The sequence below is a fragment of the Myiozetetes cayanensis genome, unplaced genomic scaffold (assembly GCF_022539395.1).
Source record: "Myiozetetes cayanensis isolate MyiCay16 unplaced genomic scaffold, myiCay2020 scf2-11, whole genome shotgun sequence".
Classification (NCBI taxonomy): Eukaryota; Metazoa; Chordata; class Aves; order Passeriformes; family Tyrannidae; genus Myiozetetes; species Myiozetetes cayanensis.
Genome location: NW_026087411.1, coordinates 12,811,418 through 12,837,393, shown reverse-complemented (window position 1 = coordinate 12,837,393; position 25,976 = coordinate 12,811,418). Strand labels below are relative to the sequence as shown.

The 25,976-nt window shown below is 42.6% G+C and overlaps 1 protein-coding gene across 1 annotated transcript in view; it reads left to right on the top strand.

Moving 5' to 3' along the window:
• Positions 1-25,735, top strand: part of USH2A (usherin) — a 378,573-nt gene extending 352,838 nt beyond the window's left edge. The window contains 10 exon segments of the mRNA XM_050315138.1: positions 806-1,127; positions 12,999-13,208; positions 14,389-14,627; positions 15,188-15,405; positions 17,304-17,480; positions 18,451-18,534; positions 20,384-20,628; positions 22,227-22,298; positions 22,878-23,108; positions 25,313-25,735. Coding sequence (XP_050171095.1) covers positions 806-1,127; positions 12,999-13,208; positions 14,389-14,627; positions 15,188-15,405; positions 17,304-17,480; positions 18,451-18,534; positions 20,384-20,628; positions 22,227-22,298; positions 22,878-23,108; positions 25,313-25,402 — 1,888 coding nt within the window. The 3' untranslated portion in view covers positions 25,403-25,735.
• Positions 25,736-25,976: the final 241 nt, after the last annotated feature.

Sequence of the window (25,976 nt, the reverse complement as noted above, 5' to 3'; positions counted from 1 at the left end):
AATTAATTGAAGGGGTAATTCAGTATCTGCTATAGACTCCAAAACCTGCAATCTTGTACTGGTGTGTCTTTTGCAAGATGTCTGCACTAGAGAATAAATAGACTTTAGAAGACAAAATTCAGGGTGGGGAGACCCAAGCCATGTTAGCTCATCCATCTACAGTGTAGCTGAGCTGAGAGTAAGAGTCTCACGGGGAGCATGTTTGTAGCCTCGAGTTGAAAACAAGCGTCTTGTGATAAAGTGAAAGCTAAAACTTAAGAGAGGGTACCAGACTCCGCCACAGAAGCACACTTAATACTGTAGTAGTATCTTCCCCACTATTTCTTGGTTATTTACCTGACCTTTCCATATATATTTGTGTAGGCATAATTTGTATGTGTTACATAGTTGATAAGTATGTCTTCTATTTATATATAACTAATCTAAATCCTAAGAGAGTAATAAAGTGAAGCTCTACAGCTCTCGAACAACATCCAAATAATTTCCTACAATGAATCATCATTTTGATTTATATCATCAAAATCAAAATGATTTTGATCACTTGACTCCTGCATATGTTAACTCTGCTCTGAAAAAAGAAAAACCCAAACAAAACAAAGCACAACCAAATAAAACCCCAGAAGGCAGTGTTCTTCCTCTTTGCTACACTTGGCGCAGCGCATAATCTGTGTGTCATTGCGAACCGCGTTCCTATTAAAAATTCCAAAGACCAGGAGAAATTAAGAAATCCACCGGATTTCACGCACAGTTTATGTTTGTATTTGCAGTGTTTTAATCACTTTGTTCCTGATTTGTGTTCCCGAAGGTATGAAGTACAGCTCCAAGCTTGCACAGAGCTGGGTTGTGCCTCCAGTGAGTGGGCATCGGTACAGACGCTGGAGGCGCCGCCGGCGGTGCAGCCTGCCCCTCTCATCGAAATACAGACAACAGCCGGAGGCTTCCAGTCGACTGCTTCCATCCTGTGGACTGGCCCAAAGCAGCCAAACGGGAAGATTTTATACTACGAACTTTACAGAAGGCGAACAACTCAAGCCCACATAAATTTAGACCTGGCTCTTGTTTACAATGGTTCTTCAACCTCCTTCAAAGATGACAAGTTGCTGCCTTACACAGAGTATGAATATCAGGTGGGAATTGAAGCTGTTTAGCAGCTCTGATTATGATTGCAGTACACTTTGACAACTTTACGCTTACAATGAACATGCACATCTCAATTCTAATGTTAATAGTATTGTGAAACCTGAATGATTATTGTTAATGTATTTTAAAGAGTTGTGAAGCTGAAAATAATTTTGTACACGCAATATATTCATACAGCATTCATTTCTCTTTATCTTAGTTGTAGGTGCCTGTATTTCTTATATGTTAAATTTTTGTGTACCCTCCAGAGCTGCTGCAAATCTCTGTTATGTATGTGAGTAGTGTGAAATTCTAAATCTTAAAAGGTAGCTTTTTTCATTATTTTTATTTCTTTTCCCATACTCCTCCAATCTATTATGAATTAATTTTTACTTTATGATCTTAGAACAGTCTACATCAAGAGGGACCAGGGTTGTTTTCCTTTAAATTAGTCATTAGAATTACAAGCAGATTTTATGAGTGGTTCAAAAGTGAACCTGTTAATGGTTGAGGTTACTTCTCATGCACATAGGTACTTTTACTGTTGCTTTCTTATGAGCCCAAGATCAGTTCTGCCATTCTTTCCCCTGTAACTGTTTTCTATATCAAAGTTACAACTTGTAACAGCATTTTTTTTATCACACAGTACTACTGGTAATGTAGGGCTTTACTTGACTTCAGACTGTGAACTAAGAACTTTCCTATTTATAACCATCCAAAATCTTTCCCAAGTTTTTATATGAGTTAGTAAAGTTTAGAGCCTCACCAAAAAACAGCCTTGAATTTGTTGTTTCTAAAAATAAGTAGACATACTATCATAGCAGGATAAGGTTGATTTTTTTTAATTTGATGTTGTCTATGAATAGATATGCTTGTTTGCCACTGAACAGGATACCAGCAAGCCTCACTACTGATCTTGTTTGCAGTGATACCTTGAAGATATATTTGGTAATTCTCAAAGTCTTTACAACCATTTTCCTAAAAAAAACCAAAAGTCAGGTTGTTTAAGAATGCATTTGTATATATAAAACAGTGCATTTCCCCTCTTGAGCAAAGTGGTGGCAATCTTTCTTTTACAGGCTCATTTGTTTTATAGGATCACAAGATAATTCAGGTTGGAAGTGCTCTCAGGAGGCCATCTAGCCCAACTTTCTGCCCAAAGCAGGGTCAGTTAAGAGACCAGATGAGGTTGCACAGGGCTTTATACAGTTGCTTCTTGAAAACCTTCAAGGAGGAGATTGTTTAACCTCCCAGGCAGTCTGTTCCACTGCTTGACTGTCCTCATTGTGAAAAAGTTTTTTTGTTACTTTCGGTCTGAACCCTTTTTTGCTGTTCTTTTTAGTAGCCAGAAATCACAAAGAATTAAATCTAAAATCTTGCTTTATCACATTTGCCTGTGCAGCTGCTGTTTGTACATGTGTTATCGAGTCATGTAGGTTGGAAGGGACACCCAGAAGGCATCTAGCCTAACTCCCTGCTTGAAGCAGGTCCAGATAGAGCAGGCTGGTCAGGGTTGTGTCCAGCTGAGTTTTGGATTAAGTTCTCCATCCTTGCAGATGCAGATGCAAGGATGGAGATTGTACAGCCTGTGTGGGCAGAACTATTGTTAGACCAGATTTCCTTGCTACTTTAGACAGGATCTGTGACAAATTTGAATGCAAGTGCAGATGGGGCTAAGTGGATAGCAAAAATTATAGCAGACCCAAACCCTACTTATTGGTTAGGAATCTTTCTTAGATGAAGAAAATTCTCTCCAAGCTGGAAATTGTAGACACTGGCTGTGGCATATTCTCAGTTGGACTAACTTTCCATTATCTCAGTCATAAGCTGATTTTTGGGAAGTTGAAACCACAGAGAATTTTTTGAGCCAAAGTTTTTAATGATCTATCAGTGATGGATTAAAAAAAAGAAACTTCTTGACCAGAGCTTCCTGTGGTTTACTGTGCTGTATTCAAGACTTCACTTTTTATCTTGGTTCTTCTCCATAACCAGGCTGAGCTTTTGACTGGAACTCTAAATCATTTTGGCTTTTTTTTCACCAGTGGCCATTTATTTCACCATGAGAGGTTTTCCAATGCATGTGTTTGTCTTCTGCTTAAGTCACTTACAGCAGTCCTCTGGGATCTATTCTGAGCTCCTCCATTGTTGACAATTTATATCTTGCCTGTGAGACAAGTTATTCATAAGTATAGGGCTTGGCTTTTGCTATTATGCTTATGAAACCCAGATTTATATTTCACTTAAACGGGATATTGATTCTCCTGTCTCTGCATTTGAGGCTTGTTTGCTGGACGTAAAACTTTAAATGCAACTGAATTTCCTCCAGCAGAATGCAGATAAAATCAAAGTGCTGTGATGGGACTCTCTCCAGCATTTTTGGAGACACTGAGTTTTAGTTCAATGCTCTGACAGCTTCTTTGGACCTGAAATCAGGGATTTGGAATCTTGAGGTTTTGGGGGAGTTCTTTTGGTTGGTTTTTGCTGGGTTTTGTTTGTTTGTTTGTTTTCCTGGAAATTTCAGCTGAATATTAGATTTTATAAGACTAGATGCAAAAGTTGCACTTTCAGAAATGATGAAGTGACTTCAGAAGCTCATGCTGACCAAAGGGACTATGCCCCCTAAATGCTTAGGTCACTGTTCTTCAAGGAAGCACATTTATTCTTTAAGGGCATATTTAAGGGCCAGATCTGCATAAGCATATTAGCACCTGCTGGGTTTCAGTGGGTTTTTAGGTGGCATACGGTGCCTACTGTTTCATACTCAAAAATAATTACTTAGATCTTTGAAATTCACTCTATCAGTCTATTTGTACATTTAGATACTTGCATTTTCTAGAGCATCTGGCCTTTTAGGTATTTGTTGGAATGCTGCCTGATAACCTCAACTATATTTAACATATGCAATTGAATGATCTCAAAAAAAAACACCCTGACTTAAACAAACTCTATAACTCATAAGGCCTAACGAGTTTCCAAGTGCAATCTTTTGATTCCTGGAATACTTCTGAATGTGTTGGCCCTTCTCAGGAATCATGGAGCCTGGTGGGCAGCATTACCACATAGCAACCTAGAGTCAGACCTGTTTTTCTCAGCTCAGGAAAGGCCCTTTTGAACAGAGATTTGTGGCATTTAGTACAAAGCAGAGCTGTCACAGTATAGTGTGATTTCCATGCAAATGCAATATCAGTCCTCCACAATTGCACTTAATTTTATTCTTAAAACTGCTTCCTTAGATTAATGGCTTAATGTCTTCCTGGTTTAGGACACATCCTTATTTCTATTTGGCAGGCACAGAACATGTAAAAGACAGAAAATTGCAATTGTCCCTTTTCAGAAAGGTTTATGGCTCCCTGCAGAGGTTTATTCTCTGAGAGGACTATTCAATGCACCAAGACAGGGTCTGCAGTGCTGAAGCTGTCTGCCTCCAACCACTGCAGGAGGCACAGCATCCCTCTTGCTTGTGAAGCATGCTTCTCACATCCAGTTACTGAAACTAAGGAAAGGGTCTAGGAAATACCCTGAGATACACCAAGGGAAAATATGTTTTGAGTCCTCTGTCTTGACTTCTCAAAGTAAAAACAAATCATATTCTGACTTTGGAGAGATAAAGAGAAAAAAAATGGGTGCAAAGTCATGAAGATTAAGGAAGGACCAACTACATGGAGTGTAGAATATGTTAGCCCTAGTAGTCACTTTTCAAAGACGACATGAAGGACACTTGGTTTACTGTCTGTCAAATTGTTGGCTGAGCTCCAGTTAGTGCTGCTTACAAACAGCTCAATGACTTCTGCAGTTTAAAATGGGGTTAAACTGTTTTTCTGGCTGACCAGTGATGGTCTCCCATTTGTGATATCCCTCATACCTGGCTCCTCTTCATCGTTTTAGTTCCCTATTTCTTCCCATCCCTCTACCAGAAAGATGCACTACAAAGTAGTGACATAAAAAAAAAAAGTTGTTCTTTCTTCCATACTCTGCTGGTTGTTTTGTAAAACTGCTTTTTCTTACAGGGTTCATCATTCTTCCTGCTTCCAATTAAAGAGAGTTGCTCATATTACGTCAGCATTAGACTACCAAGCTTGACCTCAGCTTTCTGAAAAGTAGAGCAGACATAACTATTTTGTTTCACTGATATAATGATGATACCTATTGTAAATACTCTTTTGCAAAATGAGATGTTTCCTTTCCCCTAGTAGAAGGTTCACGATAGGGAGAAGGGCCATTTTGTTCATTAAGCCCCACTTCAGACCACTTCAGCATTATGTTTCTCATGTCAACACCATTTTAAACTGATGTCGATGCAACAAAACCTTGATTTTTGTTCATTAAGTTAAGTATGCATATTAGACTGGATTTTTTGGCTTCCAGAATTACCAGTGTGACTCTTACAGCACTGCTCTTGCAAGACCCTTCTCAGTAAATTGTGATTCTGACATATTCAAAATCATGGCAAGCTATCCTTTAAAAAGACATTAGTGTGTGTACCAGGGGAAAATATACTCCAGGGCTGTAGATGACTTGATATGATTTTCTTGATTGTATCTTTTTATTTATGAGGCATAATTTATGACTGCTGAAAAGCAAACTAAAATGAGTGATGACTAACTACAGCCAAAGTAATAAATCAGAAGCAGAGAAAGAAGTGGTGATTTTGATCGAATCTATTGAATTAGCTGTTGCCCTTAGCCATTACAGGTATTGGAAAGACCTTTTAATATCTGCTTATCTCTCTCATGGGAACTTGGTAACTATCTAATTATATACCCGTAGGAAACAAATTATTTAATTTTCTATCTTTTAGAGTTAAACATGTTTACATCTCTTATTAGTTACTGGCAGTATAGTATGTTATATGGAACAAGTGTCCTTTAGAATTTGGTCATTTTATTTAAGTCCCAAAGTTTTTGTCTTTGGTTTTTCCAATTCCCTTCCTCAGAAGGGGTTTAGTAGTTTTATTATTAGCATTTGAACAGTGAAGATAAATAGTAACGTTAAGAGGCTCTAATTATCACAGTGCTAGAAGTCTGGACCTAAAATCTATCCCATTATATGTTTATGACCTCCATAAGGATACTAACAGTGTTGAAGAGGGAAAAGTATGGATCTGAGGAGGGGCAATCGGAAAGCACACATTTCTTTACTACCTTCTCATACCCCTGGTCTGTGACTGGATGTGATGCTTTCTTTGCCTTACCTTTGCTCTGGCCACCAGAGACTGCACCCACTTTTGAAACTTTCTGCTTTGCTAATACCTGCCCAACTCTGCAGTGCCCAGATGTGAATACATTATCCTAATGCTGAGTGCTAGATTTCTGTAGACAAGCTTTGTGCTCTAAGCTGTGCTGACGTTGCATAAGTAACTCCAAATTATCCAGGCAGCACGGCGGTCAGTTCAGAAAGACTTGTGAAGGATGCTGCAACTGATGGTGAAAAGGACATAATTTGGTTTTGTCCAATTTTAATCAGCCAAGATTTTGGTCTCTTCAGGTTTTTTTGCAGATTGCTGTTTGAACATAACTAAAAATCAAGGGCTGTGTTTCTGAACTTGTTATGTCATATCTTATATGCCCCTAAAATATCTTACTATCTTGGAAAATAATTACACTGTGAAAACTCTGCATTTATATAAATGTAGGGTTAAGAAATGGAACAAATCTGAGTCAAGAAATGCAAAGCAAAGTCTCAAAGTAGTGCTGTGTCTTTGAGGCCTCCATGAAACAGCTTTAGAAAGAGAGGAGAGGTATAAACTCCTCTCTGCTACCGTTTGTCTTTCCTGGCACACACCAAGTAGTGACAGCATTGAATCCTTTTTGGAAAGACCAGCAGTCACAGGTGTGTGCAGTCTATGGATATCCTAAGGGCAGAGCCCCAAGTCATTCCTGACTCTTACACATAGAAGTAGAATTACGTGCATGTGTGAAAGGGGTGGCCAGGTCTGACCTTGTGGTTCCACAGAACCTACAGCCCTACCTGCCCAGAGCTCTAAGCAGTGCTCAAAGCCAAGGATAGGTAGTAACTTACTAATGAGACTTTTTTTAACGCCAAAGGCTGTTTTCTGAGTTCCTGCAGGAACTCAGGGCAAGTTGCTGACATACGCAGAGCTGAGATCTTGTCCCTCACAGAGACAGCTGTGAGGGACTGCAGACTGACTGCAGTGGGAAGCAGTACAAGCCACAGTGCCTGTGGGAGCCAGAAGCTACTGCTGGTTGGTAATCAGCTCCTTGGCCTGCTCTCCTTTCAGCTGATTTCCTGCAAGCAGGAAGGGTGAACAACATCTGGACTCTGCGCTATGCAGAGTATCCCAGCTCTTCCTGACCTGGGAAGTCAGCAGGAATCATAGAACAATAGAATCACAAAATCATAGAATATGATTTTGGAATCATGGGAATCTACCCATCAGGATCACTGAAGTCCGACTCCTGGCCCTGTGCAGGACACCCCAAGAATCACACCATGTGCCCGAGAGCATTGTCCAAATCCTTTCTGAACTCAGACAGGCTTACTGTTGTCTTACAGGCTTCTTCCACTGTCAGCATCTACAATAACATGATTTTTTTATCTTTGCCCAAGGTCCATTGTGATTTTGTTGTCCTTATTCCTCTTACATGAGAAGTTGTTAACTTCACTAAGCCTGAACAGGTTCACCATGTAGGGTGAGCCTGCTCTTCTCAAAAATTCTCTTCCTGCTCCTCATAGGTTTTGTTCCTTCTTGCTACGCCAAGGAACCCTGAGGTTGTCCTGTGATCGTTTTGAGCAAAAACTGATCACAGGTTTCTTCCAGGAGCAGAGATCTGTGAAGGCTCATTTATGATGGAAAAAACCCAGGCTTAGCTACCTGTAACTGGAATTCTTCAGTCCTCTGAGTATATGGTCTCCAGAGAGGTTTCCCCCTCTTTTCTCTCTCTGGCTCCACTTCAAAGTGCAGTCTGGGCCGGGGGCCAGCAGATTGATAAAGCATGAAATAGTATCCCATTAGCTGATTTTGGAGCCCTCTCCTGGTTTTTTTGGGACAGTGCAGCCATTAATGGCAGCACATCTTTTGGCAGGGTGCTGAGCCATGCAGCATGATGTCAGACTTAATGCTTTTGGAGGCAGAATATTCAGAAAGTCAAGATATAAGAAACTTTTGTTGGCTTTCTGCTGTGTTTTGTGATTCAATGCATCCCTAAGATGTTGCTTCTTGTTTTCCTGTGTGGTCTTCCATAATTGTAAGAAGTTAATTCTGCTGCCTATTAAACTCTTTATGTTTCTGTATGAGTGCAGTTAAATATTTTTGGTGCCAATTAGATTGCAATTTAGAAAGGATTATTGTGAGCCCAAAAAGCTTTCTACAAAAGTCTAAAACGTGAAAGTTCAGTTTAACCAGGTTAGCCAGGCAACAGCTTTCATCCATGACTGCTGTGTGGTGACTTTTTGAGAAGCCATGACCTCTGATTTTTAACAGGTTTGATTTTAACCTCATTTTGGTTTCTGTTGCCATGCTGCCCCATTTCTTCATGCAGAGAAGTGGCTAAACACCAGCATTTCCATCTGTAATCAGTTCTGGGGACTTACTGCCCTGGGTTTCCAAACACTGACCAGGATTTACTTGGACAGCAATTCTCACAGGGAAATATTTTTATAACCATCCATCCTTTTACAGATGGTTGAGCAGAAGCAAAGGGAGTTAAGGGAATCCAGCTTAGGTCAGTGCAAATCTGGAATTTAGATCCTCAGAAGTCCTGTTTAACTGTCACAGCTGTCTCAGAAGCTGGCATTACAGAGATTCAGAGACACCTAGGGGTTTTCTGCTGGACATATGTCTTGGCAGGGCTGAGTAGCTGGTGTCTGTCTAGAAGGCATGCTCAGAGCATGTCTGTCTGTCAGACCCGTGCACATGTGGCCATGACCTTGGCCCTTTTTTCAAGAGAGACAAGCATGTAGCACCAGTGTGGACCTCAGCCTCAGCTCCCTCCCAGCCTCTCTAGGGAAAGGTTGGGCTGGGGAAGCATGTCTGCTCGTGCTTGCTCATGCTTTGCCCAGTCAATCTTGATTTCATAGTGCTCATGCAAAGTGAAACAGCCCCAAAGGGATCACAGGGAGCATCCTAAGAAGATGGATCATCCACTTGGGCATTCTCACTCCAGAAGGCAGCAGGATTCACTGCCTCCATTGGAGCATGTGATTGAACCTCAATTACCTGCCTCCTGAAGGAGTCCCTTAACCACTTAGTTGTAGTATAGAAGAGGATAAGCATAGAATCATAGAATATCCTGAGTTGGAAGGGACCCACAAGGATCATCAAAGTCCAGCTCCTGGCCCTGCACAGGACAACCCCAACAACCCCCCCATGTGCCTGAGAATGTTGTCCAAATGCTCCTTAAACTCTGTCAGGCTTGGGACCATGACCACTTCTCTGGGAAGCCTGTTCCAATGCCCAACCACCCTCTGGGTGCAAAATCTTCTACTAATATTCAGCCTAAACCTTCCCTGACACAGCTTCATTCCCTTGGGTCCTGTCACTGTTCACCAGAGAGCAGAGATTGGTGCCGGCCCCTCCACTGCCCCTCATGAGGAAGCCACAGACCACAGTGAGGTCTCCCCTCAGTCGCTCCAGGCTGCACTGCATTGGGATTGTTTTTGCAGGGTTATTATTAGAAACCCAAGCCACACTAATGACCCCAAACCTAGCAATGAGGTGACAACAGACTGCGGGGTGTCAGGACAGCACCATCAGCTCAGAAGAGTGTTTTGAATGCTGCTCAAGTACAAGAGGCCTTGCCACATCGCTCTCACCTAAGGGAGGAGATAAAAAGTGCATTAGCACCCAGATAAGGAGTATCCACATGTCCTGGTCACCACTCTGCTCACACTCAAGCACAACATCCCTTCCTCAGCTGGACTCCTAACACAAAACTGTGGTGCCTAATACAGGGCACTGGGATGCTGAGGAGGAGGCAAGGCAACAGCACTACACTGCAAAAGCATCATTGTTGCTTTTGTCTTGGACTCAGCCCATTCCCAGGCTTGAACCAGCCACACACTCATCTCCACATCATGGTTCCATTATTTTGTCCATATTTTTCGAGGCAGGATGGGTCTTCATCTCTATTTAAGCAATTTAAAGCTGCTGACACCCAGTAATACTGTTCTGGATGCAGCTGAGGAAGAGGAAATTGACGCTGGGACAAAATGTGGCATCCCCACTGTCATTTTCCTTCTTTTTCTCTGTTATTCCCAGGGGTGGCTGGGCTGCTGTGACAGTAGAAACACTCAGGAATTTCAACCCTTCTGCTTGGTCTTTTACTTCCTCCAAATTACACGTCAGTCCTGTGCAAAATACAAGAGCAAAGGAGATAATGGGGAACAAAGATCGGCAAGGACTCAACTCTGCTACAGATCTCCCAGCTCTGTGGCACGAGAGGACCACATGCTGCTTTTGAAGGGGAAGGATGCTCCTTTCTAGGAGCAGCCGTGCCCCAGAGCACAGCTGTGCCCTGGGGCAGGTGACCGCAAGGGGACCACTGTGCTGTTGGGTTTGTGTTTAAAACCTTTCTGGTATGTGAGTTCTGATATGTGAGTTGTGTCAGCATCGTGCAGGGACCATGGAGAGGCCCCTCCTGCTGCCTTGTGCCTGTGGTCTGTAATTCAGTGTGTCAGGGCAGGTGACCCTGTCCCCCGGCTGGCACGGGTGTGAGCACAGGGGGACAAGCACAGAGACAAGGCCCCGGGGGCACCGTCACTGAGAGGCCAGGCAGGTGGGGTGTCTGCCCAGGAGGGATGTTTTGAAAGAGCAAGCCCTGGTCGGTTCGAATTGAGATTTCTTCCTGGAAGAAGACAAGGTGTAGGCACCCATGATAGAAGAGGGATCAGTGAAGGAAGGTGTCTCCATCCAACCCTTGGTGAGGTATTTGCTTCCCAAGTGAGGTGTTTGCATCCTTCTCTCCTCTAAAATTCCTTGGAGCTCCTATTCTGAAGCTGAATTCCTGTGCTACACAGGAAGTCGCTGTTCCTACCTCACCACCTTCACTTTTGCTGTGGGCAGCTTGCTCAGCAGGTCAAGTCCAACTCTGTTACGCTCTCTGCTCATTAGGGCCACAGCCTGGATGCAACTGGAGCGTTTGAGCTCGGGTAAGTGCTGAGCCAATACCGATGCCACACTCAGAACTGCTCTTTTCATATGTGGCTTATTCTTTCCACAAAGAAATATGCTCCTTGAAATAAATGACTGTGAGTAAATCTTTGTAGCAAATGGAACTGAACTGAGACAGAGGGTTTGACCTACTGCAGTAAAGTGAATAGAATTTGACTTTATGAAAAGTTCGCAACAGAGATGTATTACTGATTTCACTGAAAATGAAAGTGGTTCAGCTGAACTTTTTATTGTAGGGCATCATCTGTACTTTGGGTGGTTCTCTATATAACTGATGGAATCAGTCAGGAACTTTGGGTTTGTAATTGGCAGAACCACAGCCTTCGAAGCCACTGTAGTCGTTTTTATCCTTTTTCCTTCCCCAGGCTCCTTGTGAAGTGTCCTATGGTCTTGGAACTTAATATTGCAAGCCGGAAAGATTCAGGGTCAATTTTGAAGACCTCTTAGCTCTAAACCTCCTTTTTCTTTCTAAGACATAGTCCTGCCATTCACTTCCCCAGGATCTCTGCCCAGAACAGATCACATAAGAATGTGTTTTACTGTAGTTAGAACTACTCGACATGAAAGCTTACTAAGGAATACTTATACTAAAAATCGCTCAGACAGTCCTCTTGTATTGCCATTTAGATCTATCATTCTGATTGATCACTATGTGGTTGGCTAATATTGAGTCTAATTTAACCCTATACGCTCACGCATCCATCTATTCTGTCTATTGTACCTGACATTCGACAAATTACTTACTCATGCAAATGATGACCTAAGGCAACCTTTTATGATATTCGTGTTTAATTATACAAATGCTTTTTGATAAATAAGATTATACATCCTTCCATATGTTTATTCAGTCCTTGATGAAAGCAAAATTTAATTTTCATGCAGATTTGTTGGAGAGTGTGTTTAATAAGTGCTGAGTTTTATGTAGTCTGCAGATCACTCTGGTTTTGGGTAGCTGACAAAATCAGTAGGCATAGTTCATAGAGACGTGGTTTTTAATCAGGTCTAATTCAAGCTGCTGAATTTTGAAATCTTGGAACTGAAGCCATTGCCATTGTGCTCATGCAATAAAGCAAATGTTGTTGTGAAAAATAAATGAAAGAGGCTGGCTTACCTATACACTTCAATGGGCTTTATTTATATTACAAGTAACTGAAAATGTTGCCAAATAACTGATACATTAATAGTTTCAGGAGAAAGATATTCCTGTAAAACTCACTTGTTTTAAGGAGTAACAAGAGTTTGGCTTGTGTGATTCAGTCAAGGTGAATGTAACTTTTAAGTATCAGCCAGGGCCAGCTGAATTCACCAGGGCTGCCTGTGTACATGAAGGAAGTGTGTAGAAGGGAGAAACCTCCATGACTGGATATTAGTCTTTTTGTTCAGATGTCTTTGAAAACATTATCCCTATTGATCACACCTCCTCTAGGAGCACTCTTTGCATGTTATGACACAGGCAGTGTTAGGAATTCAGAGTGTGGGGATCAGATATGAAGGAGACACAGGAGCACACACTGCCTGAGACATGACTTCTGCTTCCTTTTCCTAAATGTGGTGGTGGAAAATATTCCACTCTTCTGTTAGAAAGTCACTGGGACAACACAGGTAGTGGCCATCCAGGGACATTTTCCATAGACATCATTGCACTGCGTTTCTCTTAGTGTCAGTACATCTGCAGTAGCATCTCTGGCTAAACACAGGTATTTTGTAAGCCTGAGTCCTCTGCTAACAATTTCCTTGTTTTTTGCCAAAGGTGTGGTCAGTAAATTCAGCGGGCCGGACATCGAGCAGCTGGTCCCGCTGCCGGACAGGCCCTGCCCCTCCTGAGGGCCTGGGAGCTCCCCTCTTCAACACAGTGGCGTCCACTGTGGCTGTGGTGAACATCAGCCCCCCTCTTAAGCCTAATGGGGTGGTCAGTATCTACAGGCTGTTTTCTAATGATACCAGAGGGACCGATGTGGTGGTGAGTATTGTCAGCACTGTTTCTGTACTTCCATTTCAGCTTATATTATCTAGCTTTAACAATTTTGTTCTTACAAGCTGCTACTGTTGGTCACAGACTGTTTTCCTCTCCTGGCCTCCTACTGTTGACTGCTCTGCAATGCACTATCCTGTCCGTGAGCTTAAGCTGTCTACTGATTTCACATTACCCATTTATTCCTTCTAGTGCAGTTGGCTGTGTCCGTGTCTGATTCAGCCAGTTCGTCCCACTGGTGCCTGCATGGCCTTCCATTTCCCTTCCCTCACACCTGCCATGCTGCTGGCTCGACTCGAGCTCCTGGCATCAATAAGTACCAAGTGCTTTCCTTTGCTTGCTTGACTCTTTCCTTCCTTTTTTTTTTGCTGAACTCTGCTAAATCACATGCTGCCAAATGAGAGCAGATGTTGTCCCTCGTTGGTGTTTTCTACCTATTTTTATTTCTTTGGCTTAAAAAGCTATACCAACAAATGAGTACGGCAACAAGGTGAAGTGGCAGTCCCTGTGAGCAGTTTCAGAACAAGGGCAGTGGTTCCTGTGCCAGAACTGCCATGTCTCCCTTGCTCAGCATAGGAGAGTTTCATAACAGTCTCACCCAGCACCATGGCTGTTTGAATGCAGTGCAGCATCACGTTGGCCCTTGACTTAAGAGGTACCTACCAGAGAGCACATTCTCCTGTCTGTAAGTAAACTGACCCACCAGACACACTGATATCACATTGCCCAGTGCTGCCTCCTGTATCCACACTGAGGAAGCTTGTGAGATATGCATGAGTGTTTGCTAGCATGCTTATCATGGAGTTATGTTCCACATTAATTTATTTTTTTGCTTCAGTACCACTTATCCCAGAGTCTCTCTCTAATGGATTTCAGTTTCTTTGTTCCTCAGAATGACATTTGCAGTTGACATACAGTGGTCATAGCTCAACTCAAGACATCTGTGAGGCCACTGATGGCAGACTCTTTTCCTTTCAAGAGTGCCCTTTAACTTCATAATGGGGGGAAAATGCAGAGTCCTCATTACACAACAACTGCATTAATGTCAGATTAAAGAACATGGAGAATCTTCTACCTGTCTTCTTCTGGAGCTGATTCACCTCCCTAGTTCTTATTTAGTACTTGTGGTGCTTGAGGCCATGACAAGTTCCCTCTCTAATTTTTATAGCTGTCAGAAGGGACTGCCACCCAGCAGACAATACATGGGCTAAAACCTTTCACCACATACTCCATTGGCGTGGAGGCCTGCACCTGCTTCAACTGTTGCAGCAAAGGACCCATGGCTCAATTCACCACACAGCCGGCTCCACCCTCAGAGCAGCCTCCGCCGCAGATCCGCACAGTGACCTCCAGGAACGCCTCTTTCCAGTGGAGTGCCCCTCAGTCACCCAATGGCATTGTAACCAGGTAGGAGCTGCCACTTGGCTAGAGGTGGTGGCAGAACAGTTTGAGCTGAAATTGCAGGGCTGAGAGCACTGGACAGTTGTGGCAGTCGTGCTCCTTCTTCGCCATGTCGGTAGTGGTATTCCCTGGGGCCTGAATACCATCTGGGAAGTGTTTACATGCAGTAACTGCTTTTCTCCTGAGCAGGATACTGGGGAGAATGAAGGTGGAAAGGATGAGCTGTTGTGAGTGGAGGTGATTATCTGATGGCTGTGCTTGCATAGCCAAGAAGTTGTGAGTTCAACTGGCAGTGAAGAGGTAGCTGCATCCAGGAGTTACTTAGGCAAATCCTGATTTGCAAAAGTGAGCAGCAAGGTAACAGACATCAACAGTTTCCTTGTAAGTGTGACTTACGACCACAATTTCTCAGTTGTCTTACAACTGGATCAAAATCTCCAAGAGAAAGACTGGGATCAGGTCCATTTTTTTCTCCAGTAGCCAGATGGACAGCAAATAGCATGAAATGTATGATTGGTTGTTACATTAATGCTCTTTATTCATCAAAATCTCAACTTTCTCTTCAGCTATGAGCTCCATGTGTATATGGCATGTCCTCTGAACCTGCAGCCAGCAGTGAAGGCTTGCAGCCCTGGCCCAACTGAGGTGAAGTACACAGGAAAAGGACAGAGTGCCAATGTGTCCAACCTGGAGCCTTACACAACTTACAACTTGCGAGTTGTGTCTTACAACTCTGTTGGCAGCAGCGCCTCTGAATGGATTGGTTTCACTACAGAAAAAGAGCGTGAGTATGAGAAATGATTCAGCCATCAGCAATACCTGCTTCTGAGGCCTGAGGCTGCCTAGAGCTAAATGACTTCCCCACCTCTGTGGAAGATGATGTCCCCAGAAACCTGTTCTTCCATGCCCCTGGTCACCGTGTCTCTGCAGCACATTCATTGAAATTCTGCTCTGGGGCTTAACTGCTCATTCCTTCAAAAATATTTCTTTGTTCATCATCTGATGTCATCTCCTCTATCTTGGGAGCCTGGAAACCTTTTATCTTACTGAAAATGGGCAGCAAAGCTGCAGAACATAAAATGTTCAAGTATTACCAGAAGGGTGAGGTGTGATAATAAATACACTGCCATAAATAATACCTTGGAAAAGTGGAGATCTTGAAAGAGACTTGGTGATTCTTTTCAGGAACAATCTTACTGTCCTAATTCATGCTACGCTTCTGCTAGGACTCATAAGAGCTTTCCTTGGATGTCATCTGAATGACTGGATCCTTGTGGACACTGAATTAAGAATGCATTGCTATCTAACCACCACAGGCAGTGCTTTAAGGCCATGTGGTGATCTGCACGGAAATTAAACATGCAGGGCCTGTGCCTACGGGCATAATAGATTTTGCCATCAAAACTGAATTTGTAGTAGTATAACATCAGCTTTTATTAAAAAGATCTATAGTGCTGTAGCCAGAGTCATTTCATGACAGATGAGATGGGCATTTCACCTCCATCTGTCAGGTCAGGGCAAAGAAGATGTTCACTTTTTATCATACAGTCTTATGTCAGGATTTCAGAATCACCTTTCTAAAGATCCCTTTTGCATCATTGGGTAGTTCTGCAAGTAATTACTAAAAAATGTATCTGTTACATCCTTGGTTGAAAATTTCAGGTGGAACAGGCCCAGATTTTCTTTCATGCCACCACTGAAAAAAAAAGTAAAAAAACAAACAAAAGAAAGGTCCTTATCTCAAAATCTGTTTTAGTAAATTGCAAACTAAAAGGCTGGAACATGATTCTGAACTTCTGAATGGAGAAAATTCATAAGGAACTGGTGAGACACATAGAACAAAAGGATTTGAAAGCAATTTTAAAACTGCCACTTACTAGGTTCACAACCCTCTTCTTTCAGTTTTGCTTTTCTTGCCTTGCTGACTTGGAGATTGACCCAGTCTCCAGAGTCCCTCTGACTGTCTCCTTCCTCTTGCCTGGAAGGCTCACTTTAGTGACAGTGGGCAATTAGCAGCAAAGTGAAGCTGGACAAGCTGCTTTCTTATGAACAAACCATCATATAGAGGGCAGATGGCTTAATAGCAATACCACAAGAAAGGACCACCTCAAGCTTTAATGAAGTTTTTTATCAGCAAGCTGAGCCCAACTGATGAACTCTTCCTCCCTGAAGTGAGTTCTGGGTTTCTTTTCTGTCTCTCTGCCATCTGTTTTTGCTTTTCTGGAACCCCTTGTTTTCATGTATGTGCATGTGTTAAAGATGATCTTGGCAGTTTCTTGGGGTTTGGAAGAGAGCCCCCTGCTTAGCAGTTGGCTTCCCACAGCACAGCCTGCTGCAATCAAGCTTGCACACCCTCCTGTGTCTTCCTGTCCCCCACCTTAAGCTGGAATTTAATTTATACAGTTTTAGTGTCTGTCCCGCATACGTAAAGGGAGGGAGTTCTAGATCTTTATTTTCAAGATATGAGATATTTCTGCTTTCTCAGTGCAGAGCCTGGCATGCTACAGTGGCTTTGTCTTTTCTCCTTGTATCTTCCCTAATCATACACATGTGTCGGAGCGAGAGAGCCAGTGCATGTGACACAGAACTTGTATCATGGAGAGCCTCCTTATTTTCGCCGTGCAACTCAGTCACTGAATCACTTCTATGGGCTAGAAATGAACTTCTTTCCTTCTCTTGCAGCACCTCGGTACATGGCTCCATTCTCCGTTGTCAGCAATTTATCCACCATCCACATAGACTGGAGTCGCACGTTCGTGCTGAACGGCCGCCTGAAGGAGTACGTGGTGACTGAGAGCGGGCAGCGCATCTACAGTGGCTTCGACACCGAGCTCTATTTACCAAGGACATCTGACAAAAGTCAGTTTCAGTTTCCTACAGCTTCCTCTGTGTGAAAGTCTGTTGAGCTAAATTAATATTATTGTGTGCTAAAATTTGAGAAAAACTCCCCACTGCAGTCCCAAGCATAGGAGTCTTCTATAGGCACTCTGATGTGAATCTAAGCAGATACTTGGAAAAAAAAACAATCCAGGGAGCTAAACTTCCTCTTAAACATTACACCTGACTGGGTGAGACTGCTCTGGCTCATTGTTGAGGGTTTAGCTTTCCCAAATTCTGGAGCTCTGTTGCAATTCCACCCTTCAGGGCTACAGTCCGGGAAATACATAGAAGTCTTTAGCTCCAAAAAGATTGGAGTTTGAATTTTCATTTGAATCAAATTAAGTCAGTAGCTCTTGGAATCAGTTATGTTTTGAAATGCAGTTTCTCCTAGAAATTTGCAATCTTTAAAATACAAGGAAACTGTCAGTGTGTGTGTGTGTGTATGTGTGAAGAATAAAAAGAAAAAAAGAAAAAACCCCACAAAACTCCCCATTCTCTGTTTTAAGACATTGGAGGGGTCTGTATGCCAAAGGATTTTGTAATTTATTTTTTATCTTCCTGATTACTGCAGTTTTTTCTAACTGAAATGTTCTTAACATGTTTGTGTCACCCATGAATGAAGCATTAGGGACTTAGGGCTAAACAAGTAATAAATTGCAAGTTGCCAGTCACAGTGGAAGAGAGAGGGTTGAGTGTTGAAAGAGGAATGTATTTTGTAGCAACATCATGATCTGCCATGTTTCATAAGTTTAGAATTTCAGTACCCCTGTATAAAGGATTGTGTGGCTCTGGTCTGGGTCTCAGGTGCATTACAGTGGGTTATGTACTATACTTGCCTTATTTTTTCTCAGACTTCTCCAGCTCTGCTGGTGGGTCATGGTGGAAAAGCAGCACCTACAGAATTTTTATTTCTGCTGCTGACAGTATTTTCTAACCTTTTTTTGCTCAGCCTTTTTGTTTCAAGTGACCTGCATCACCGATGAAGGGAGTGCCATGACACCAGTCATCAAGTACAACGCTGGAGATGGAGTTGGTAAATATGTGAAGAAATTACCTAGCACCAGTTCATTTTATATTTTTGTGCTAGAAATTTGCTATTAGTGTATGGCAGGCAGGATGGCATCTCATTGCAGGATCAGAGGATTCTTCAGTGCCTTACTATATGAGGTATGTAGGTAATACATACATCATAGAATTGTTGAGTCCTTTAGGATTGAAAGGACCTTAAGATCATTAAGTCTAACTGTTATTTTAGAATCATAGAATGCTTTGGGTTGGAAGAGACCTTAAAGTCCATTTAGTTCCAACTCCCTTGCAATGGGAGACAACTTCCACTAGGACCATGTTGCTCGAAGCCCCATTCAACCTGGCTTCAAACGCTTCCAGAGGTGGGACAATTCTCATGATTAGTTTCAGATCCTCTCTCCACACGTCATATTTTTTCTTTTATTTTTACGTAATAGATTCCTCAAAAATGTTGTGCTTTTTCCTGCTAAATAGAATCCGCTCTCTTTCAGATTTTATTTACAAATTCAGATTATCTTGAATTTCAATCCTGTCCTCCAAAGTTCTCCCTCAGTTTGACAGTGAGAATACATATTCTCTCCCCTCCCTGCATCCCACCCACTCCAGCAAGGGGCATGCTCCTGTCCTCTCCTATGATCAACCAGCAGTTTCACCTGGAATTTGTTCCACTAGCCAGTTTATGAGAATGTCATACAAGATATTGTCAGGACCCAGTTTATAACACCTGCCATTTCCCTTCTGTTCATGAAGCTTTTGCCTGTTTTGTGGAAGCAAGGGAGTTTGGTGTGGTGACATCACAGTCATTTCTTGTCCATTAAGTAGTAGATGCCTAACAGTAAAGAGTTCCAGTAAAAGTTTTTTAACCCCTTAGTTTTCTGTAAAGCAAAGATAAGTTTGAACCATTTCTAAATGATATATAGGGTTTAATTAGGTTCTTTTCTGAGTTGCATCTTCTTCGGCTTCTTAAAATAGATCTGTCCTGTCTTTACAATTACTCTTTACTCTGCATTTCCCTTATAATGCTTTTCATGCTCTCACTCCATCCTCCTGCAGAATTTCAGGCAAGGCTGCTGTAAAGTCATTATAAGGTGTTCCCAGTTGCTCTACATCCATCACCTTCCACACTCTGCCCCTTTGTTCTTTTGATTGCTGCTTGTATCCTGTAGTCTACTGCAAGTTCTATCAGCACCATAGGCAACTTGTTGAGGAGGCTTGCAAATGAAGGTGATGGAAATTCCTTAGCTAAGAGTCTGGAAATGAATGTAGGATTGCAAATAACCAGGAAATCCTGTCACTGAGATTTCTTATGCTTATGCTGTGTATGAGCAAAGCCAACCAAGTTGACTGTTTTTTTTCTAACAGGTGGAGGGAAGGAGTAAAATGTTTCACGTTGTTTGCTTTTGTATTAATGTATTGTTTATTTTGGTTAAGCCTTCCTCCCTCTGTTTTGTTAATTGCACAGGCCTACCACTACACAGTTCTGGAGGGAATGTCCTCTGTACTGCTCTGAAATTACCATAGTCATTTCCACTCTTCAAGGTTACTTGGAGAACCCTTTGTTTCTCACACTCCACCTCCACCACCTCCTTTCAGAAGAGCTGCTGATGCAGTGGTGATTTCCAGCCTAAGCAGTCATGCCAGAACTTTAAGCAGGGTCTCTTGAGGGTAGTAAGATTTTTATTATAGCCTACTAGCATATTGAACCATTATGCCACCTTGAACATAAGTGCAAATAAGCACATGACGACAAAATTACTTAAATTTCTGCCTAACTTATTAGCAGAGAAAGGGATAGCATATTGTTAAATGCCTTCCGAAATAATATTCCCTTTCTCCCCTAATCCCTCTTTTTACAGGTCTGATCTTGACAACACCTGGAGAGAAGGACAAAGCAGAGTCTAAACGTGCAAAATTCTACAACGAGTTGTGGTTTGCAGTGCTGATGGTAGTTCTAGGTTTGATCCTCTTGGCTATTCTTCTCTCCTTAATTCTTCAAAGGAAGGTAAAAAAGCAACCTTATGCACGAGACAGGCCTCCTTTAGTTCCACTCCAGAAAAGAACATCACCAATGAGCGTGTATTCATCAGGTGAAACCCACCCGGTACGTTTGGCAAAATACAATGTTGTGTATCCATAATGTTATATTTATGTCTGCCCCCCCCAAAACACACATGAGTTTTTATTCCTCCTACTGCTATTTTATTGCTCATTTGGCTGTCCAGTGTAGGAAAAGGTCTGGTCCTTTGTGGGCACTGAGAGCCAGGCTACAGGTGCTTAGTCCAAACAGAGCCCTATGGCACCTGGTTTTCAGGTCCTGAAATGCTTCTGATGCCAAAGACAAACTTTGAATCTGGAGTCAGAGAAAATGCAAAGCCACCACTCTCACCTCATGTTAGCTGACATCTGCAATAGAGTTGAAATGTCCTTGGCATGCTGTGAGAAGGTAGGTGATAAAATGTGCTTTTCAGAGGAACTTTTCATGTGTTCCCAACTGCCTACTGTGGATGGCTAACTGGGATCAACCTGACAGTCTTCGGCAGGTACCCATGAGATATGCCTGCAAAAAGCAGGACTTAGGGAGAGGCTCTGTTTCTTTCTAGTATCCATCCACCACCCAGCTGGACTGCTCTAGGACAAGCTGCATGCCAGGAAGGTTTGAACTAGAGAGAGAGCAATCAGGGAAAAAGCTAAGGACCTTCACAAAATGCATGTGTGCATCTGTGCACATAGACCCATGGTGGTGCCACCACAGATGTGGGAGGAGGACTGCTGGGGAGTGATAAAGAGGAAGGCTTTCTGTAATTTTTATCATGAAAAGATATAATTCTAAAAAAGAATGCATAAAAAACCTGTTCCATCATATAGCAGAGTAGTAGTGCTATCCTACCCCCTGAGGAAAAGCAAAACAAAAGGAATATGGCAATTGTTATGAGACTGAAAATAGAAACAGCCGTGCCTTCCATTTCCATGCTTCTTCCCAGGCACAGGCCGTGAGATGATTCTTCTTGTCACTTCTCAGCTTCTTTTTCCTGCGAGTGCCATCAAGCAGGATAGTGACTCCTGCATCCTTCACGCATTCTGTTCCTTCTTGTCTCGGTGCCAAGGTGCTGCATCTGTGCTTCAACCAAGGAGCTCTTGGAAACAATGGGATTTCCAGTATGCCCCTTCTCCTGGCAAAGGCTAAGAGCATAAGAAACTTCTTTTTTTGTCTCATTGTTTTCCTTTTCCTCTACAGTCTGTCATGTTGTGTTGTTCCTCTTGACTTTAAAATGTCCTTGCTGTTGGCATGCCTGCCCAATTCCCTTCCGCGTTCCTGCCCTTTCTTTTATTTTCTTTTTTGTTTTTCCCTTTTCTTTTTCCAGAAGCTCATGGACTTAATAGGAAGGGCGATTCTACAGTGCATCAGTTGAAGGACTTAATCTGAGAAGTTAGGACAGAGCTACTATGGAGTGGCAAAATCGCTTGTGTTTTACAGTTGTTAGTGAGGTCATGTGGCAAGGAATGCTGGCTGCCCACGCAGTACTTGATGACCACTTAAAAGTTAAAAAGTGCCTGGTCTTTGCCAGTTCCCCTACTCCCCCACATCCTGCTACAATGCTCTCCCTTACAGAGCTGCAGCTATTTCACACCCTCTGTAAGGTACACCTGCATTGCACCTTGCCCTGCCCTAATGCTTTTCCTCCCTCTCTTTAATCTCAGTTTGAGACTATTGCTGACACATCTAATTCATCAAGCAGCGTCACTCTCAAAAGATACACAATGCACTTTGAGGTAGAGTCATTAGCTTGCGGAGTTGCAAGATGTGTGATGTGTCAGATGACTCAACAAGCATGCAACAACAGGCATCTGACACTGCATGTTTCTCCTGGTGGCTGAATGTTTTCTCCCCTAGTCACGATAACTGAAAAAGTCTGCTAACATCCCCTTGCTGTGCAAGTTTGGCCTCTCATTCTGGTAGTTAAAAACCTTTGGACCTCTGCTTGTTGGCTACTTTAAAAAAAAAAAAATAGGAAGGTTTGTGGTTTTGGATTTTTTTTTTTGGGTTGTGTTGTTGTTTTGTTTTTTGTTGTTGTTTGGTTGGTTGGTTTGGTTGGGGTTTTTTAAGTTTTTTTGGGTGTTTTTTTGTTTGGTTGGGTTTGGGGTTTTTGGGGGTTTGTTTGTGTTTTTTCTTCTTTTTCATTATATGATTGTTCACAATAGGGAAAGGTCCGTTTTCTTTTTCTTCTGTTTAAAACTGTGCATGATTTTTGAAGCATGATTTTCTCTGTTCTTTTCCACTCCTGCTTTGGTTTTTGTTCAGATAAAGTATTTAAGACCATGCCTTTAATTTTTTTATTTATTTCCTTGTAGGGACTAGCAGACACAAAAATCCCAGGAGCTGGTTCTCCCATGAGCAGCCACAGTGTCCATATCATACCTGGGGGAAGGAGACTAAGTCAGAGCCAGCTAAGTCGCACGTATTCCCAAGCGTCTCTCCATCGCAGTGTCAGCCAGCTGCTCGACCTCTATGACAAAAAGACTTTTGAAGAATCACCTTGGGATGCCATTCTTCGCAATCACCGCACTGCTGCTCGTGGTTTGGTAAGGACCTCCTGCTCTTCTGTGACACTGCTGTGCATCACCTGCCAGATTTGTATGTTCTCCTAGAATCATGAAAAGGTCTAAATATCAAAAGTTGCTGGAGGCACAGCCAAAAGGCCTAGGTCATAGGTTAGATCCTCAAAATCCTTCAAGACTACTGCTCTTTTCTGGAGCCACACCCTGCTCTTACAGAATTCAAGGGATTCACACACATCTCTCTATAGTTTCCATTGAACTATGAACTCCACAGTCTACCAAGGATATGTACCTTGAAGAATTTCCTTCTATTTGGTCAACTCACAGGCTTTTCTGTCTCTGCATTTCAGCAAATGTACATGTGTGAGGTGGGATGTCTTGGCATCCTTCACAACATTAGTGCCAGAGGTAGGAGCTTGTGTTCTAGGGACTCCTGTTCTGTCAGCTGGGACTCAGCTGCTGACGAGACCTGCTCTCCGTACTCTGCTCAGTGACAACAAAGAGATCATGAGAATGCTCAGGTCTTCCGGCATGTGTGACAAATGACTTCAAACTCTGCCCACTGGGACTAGAATGAGGTTAGGGGTGCAGGCAGACTACCTCTCTTTTAATTAGAAGAGGACAGGACTAGCCAGCATCAGCAACAGGTATCTGAACACACAGATACAAAAAATAATGATTCTCAAGTCAAGGAGAGTGACAACTTCCTTTCCTCTTTGTCACCAGGAAACAGGCTTTTAACTTCCACTCTTCCCCCATACATGTGGGAAGGTTCAGGAGTCAGCAAGACATGGTTGCTCCCTGAAAAAGCTGAGTAATAAGGTTCCTAAAAAGGAGCGAGAATGGGTTTGAAGAGCCTGTGAAGTAGTAACAAAGTTAGATGGAGTGTGCAGTTAGTGAGTGGATCTTGTCCAAAATGCAAAGTGAAGTGGAAAAGGATTGGCACATAAATCCAAGCAGCTTCCTTGGGCTTTCACCTTCAGTACACCAAACAGGTGGAAAGGTTGGAATATACAGGCCTACCCCAGCACAGGGGTGTTGGTACCATCACTGTCATAAGAGCAGAATGAAGGTTTAAGAAGGCAGTGATAACTTAACCTGTACCCACAGAAGGTTTGCCTTGAGCTAACTTTCAGCCTGAATTCTGCAGCTCACAGACTTTCCAATTTAGTGGTATCATGACTCAGCCTTGCCCTTTTCTCAGAGCTATCACATCCTTGTGATTTAATTCCTTGGGGACTAACAACTCACCCAGTGTACCTCTGTATGATCTCATTAGCCAAAAGAACAGCTTCCTGCTGCAGAGAGGAAGCTTTTGCTCTATCCACTTATCCAAACCATGATTTGGTTTAGCTTGCAACCCCCCTATGTGCATGTTAGAAGTATTTAAAAATACTGCAGTGAGTTTCAAAAGTGGTAGGAGCAGAAAAAACCCCAAACTTTCTCTCCCTTGTGGTGGCAAACAACCCTGACAGCATGAGCTCATCTGCTTTATCAAATGAGCAGCTATACATACAGAGCTGGGTTCTTCTGTTTACCCTCTGTACATTGCTTTACACTGCCCTGAACCCAAGTCTCTGCGCTCCTGTGTAGCTCAGGTATTCTCTTGCAAACAAACCTCCTTTTCACTCAGTTCTTCTCTCTATTTCATTCAGTAGCTTACAAATAACAGCAAATTTTGTTTACCCATTTGTCCAGCCTGAAAACCAATGTACTGAATGGTACATTGTGGCCCAGGACACCTATCTGCAGTAATGCTGCTGGTGTTCTCTTTATGCTGTGGATATAGTTTATTTCTCTCCTGCCTTCAACTCTGTCCCTGGCTCAATGCATTAGCAGGAGTGCAACTGGAAGAACCTCAGACCCTCCCTTGGAAGCCTGAAAAGCAAAAAAACCTCACCTAAATTGTGTGGCATGGTTGTTACCCAAAACAAAAATGTTAACATGTAAACGTGTCTCTCAAGTTCCTCAGTACATTATAACAATCACTATTTTATTTACCATTTGTCAGACATATAGAGTAATTGATTGTATTTTTCTTAACTTACTGCTTACTATGAAAATCTAATTGGTTTGGATTCAGGTGCTTGAATGCTTTAGGTTCTTACCTCATAGTGGAAGGAAAGGGGACAGATTAGAAATGCACTTATTTACCTATTTCAGAACCATTTTTAGGGGGTAGGAGGTACAGCTTTGGGTGACATGCTTCTTTTCTCCCTTCCTAACAGTATGTAGATGAAGAAGATCTTGCCAATGTCATCAAAGGCTTCAGCACTGTCACCAAGGAGCATACCACATTCACTGACACCCACCTCTGAAGAACAAAAGCACCTTTTCTAGAAAATGGAAAGTGGGTAACTTGCCAAAAGCAGCCTGCATGGCCTTTGGGGGCATACACAAGGCTGCTGTTTCCCCACCCCATGCCCAGGAGTTAAAAGATAAAACTGTTTTTTGGGAGGGGAGGCGGGAGGGTAAGTTGGCCTTTTTTTTGCCATCTCTTTCACTATATAGTAAAAACTGTGTGTTAGCACTGACACCTCATAAGGTAAGAGAACAGTTTGAAAATCTCTAAGTCATACATTAGTAAAAGACTGTGAATGTAGAGGCTCTCATCTTTGTCTCTCATCCAGCTTTCACAGTTGAGGAGGGTTGTAGGGGTGGGGCAGGGAGGGATGGGGGCAGCATGTTTGGTAACGAAAAGTGTTTTACGTGACCCAAAAACAGCATGTGGCTAAAAGGGGCCTGCATGGCAGGATAACCATGTTTTCTCCTGGCCTGACAAAGCTCCATTACAAAATTTTGTTCATGCACAGATGAATAAACAGCAATGAAGGAATTCTTATGAAGTTGCTTCAACCTTTGTGTTCTCTCATTCCCTATTCCCCACCCTGT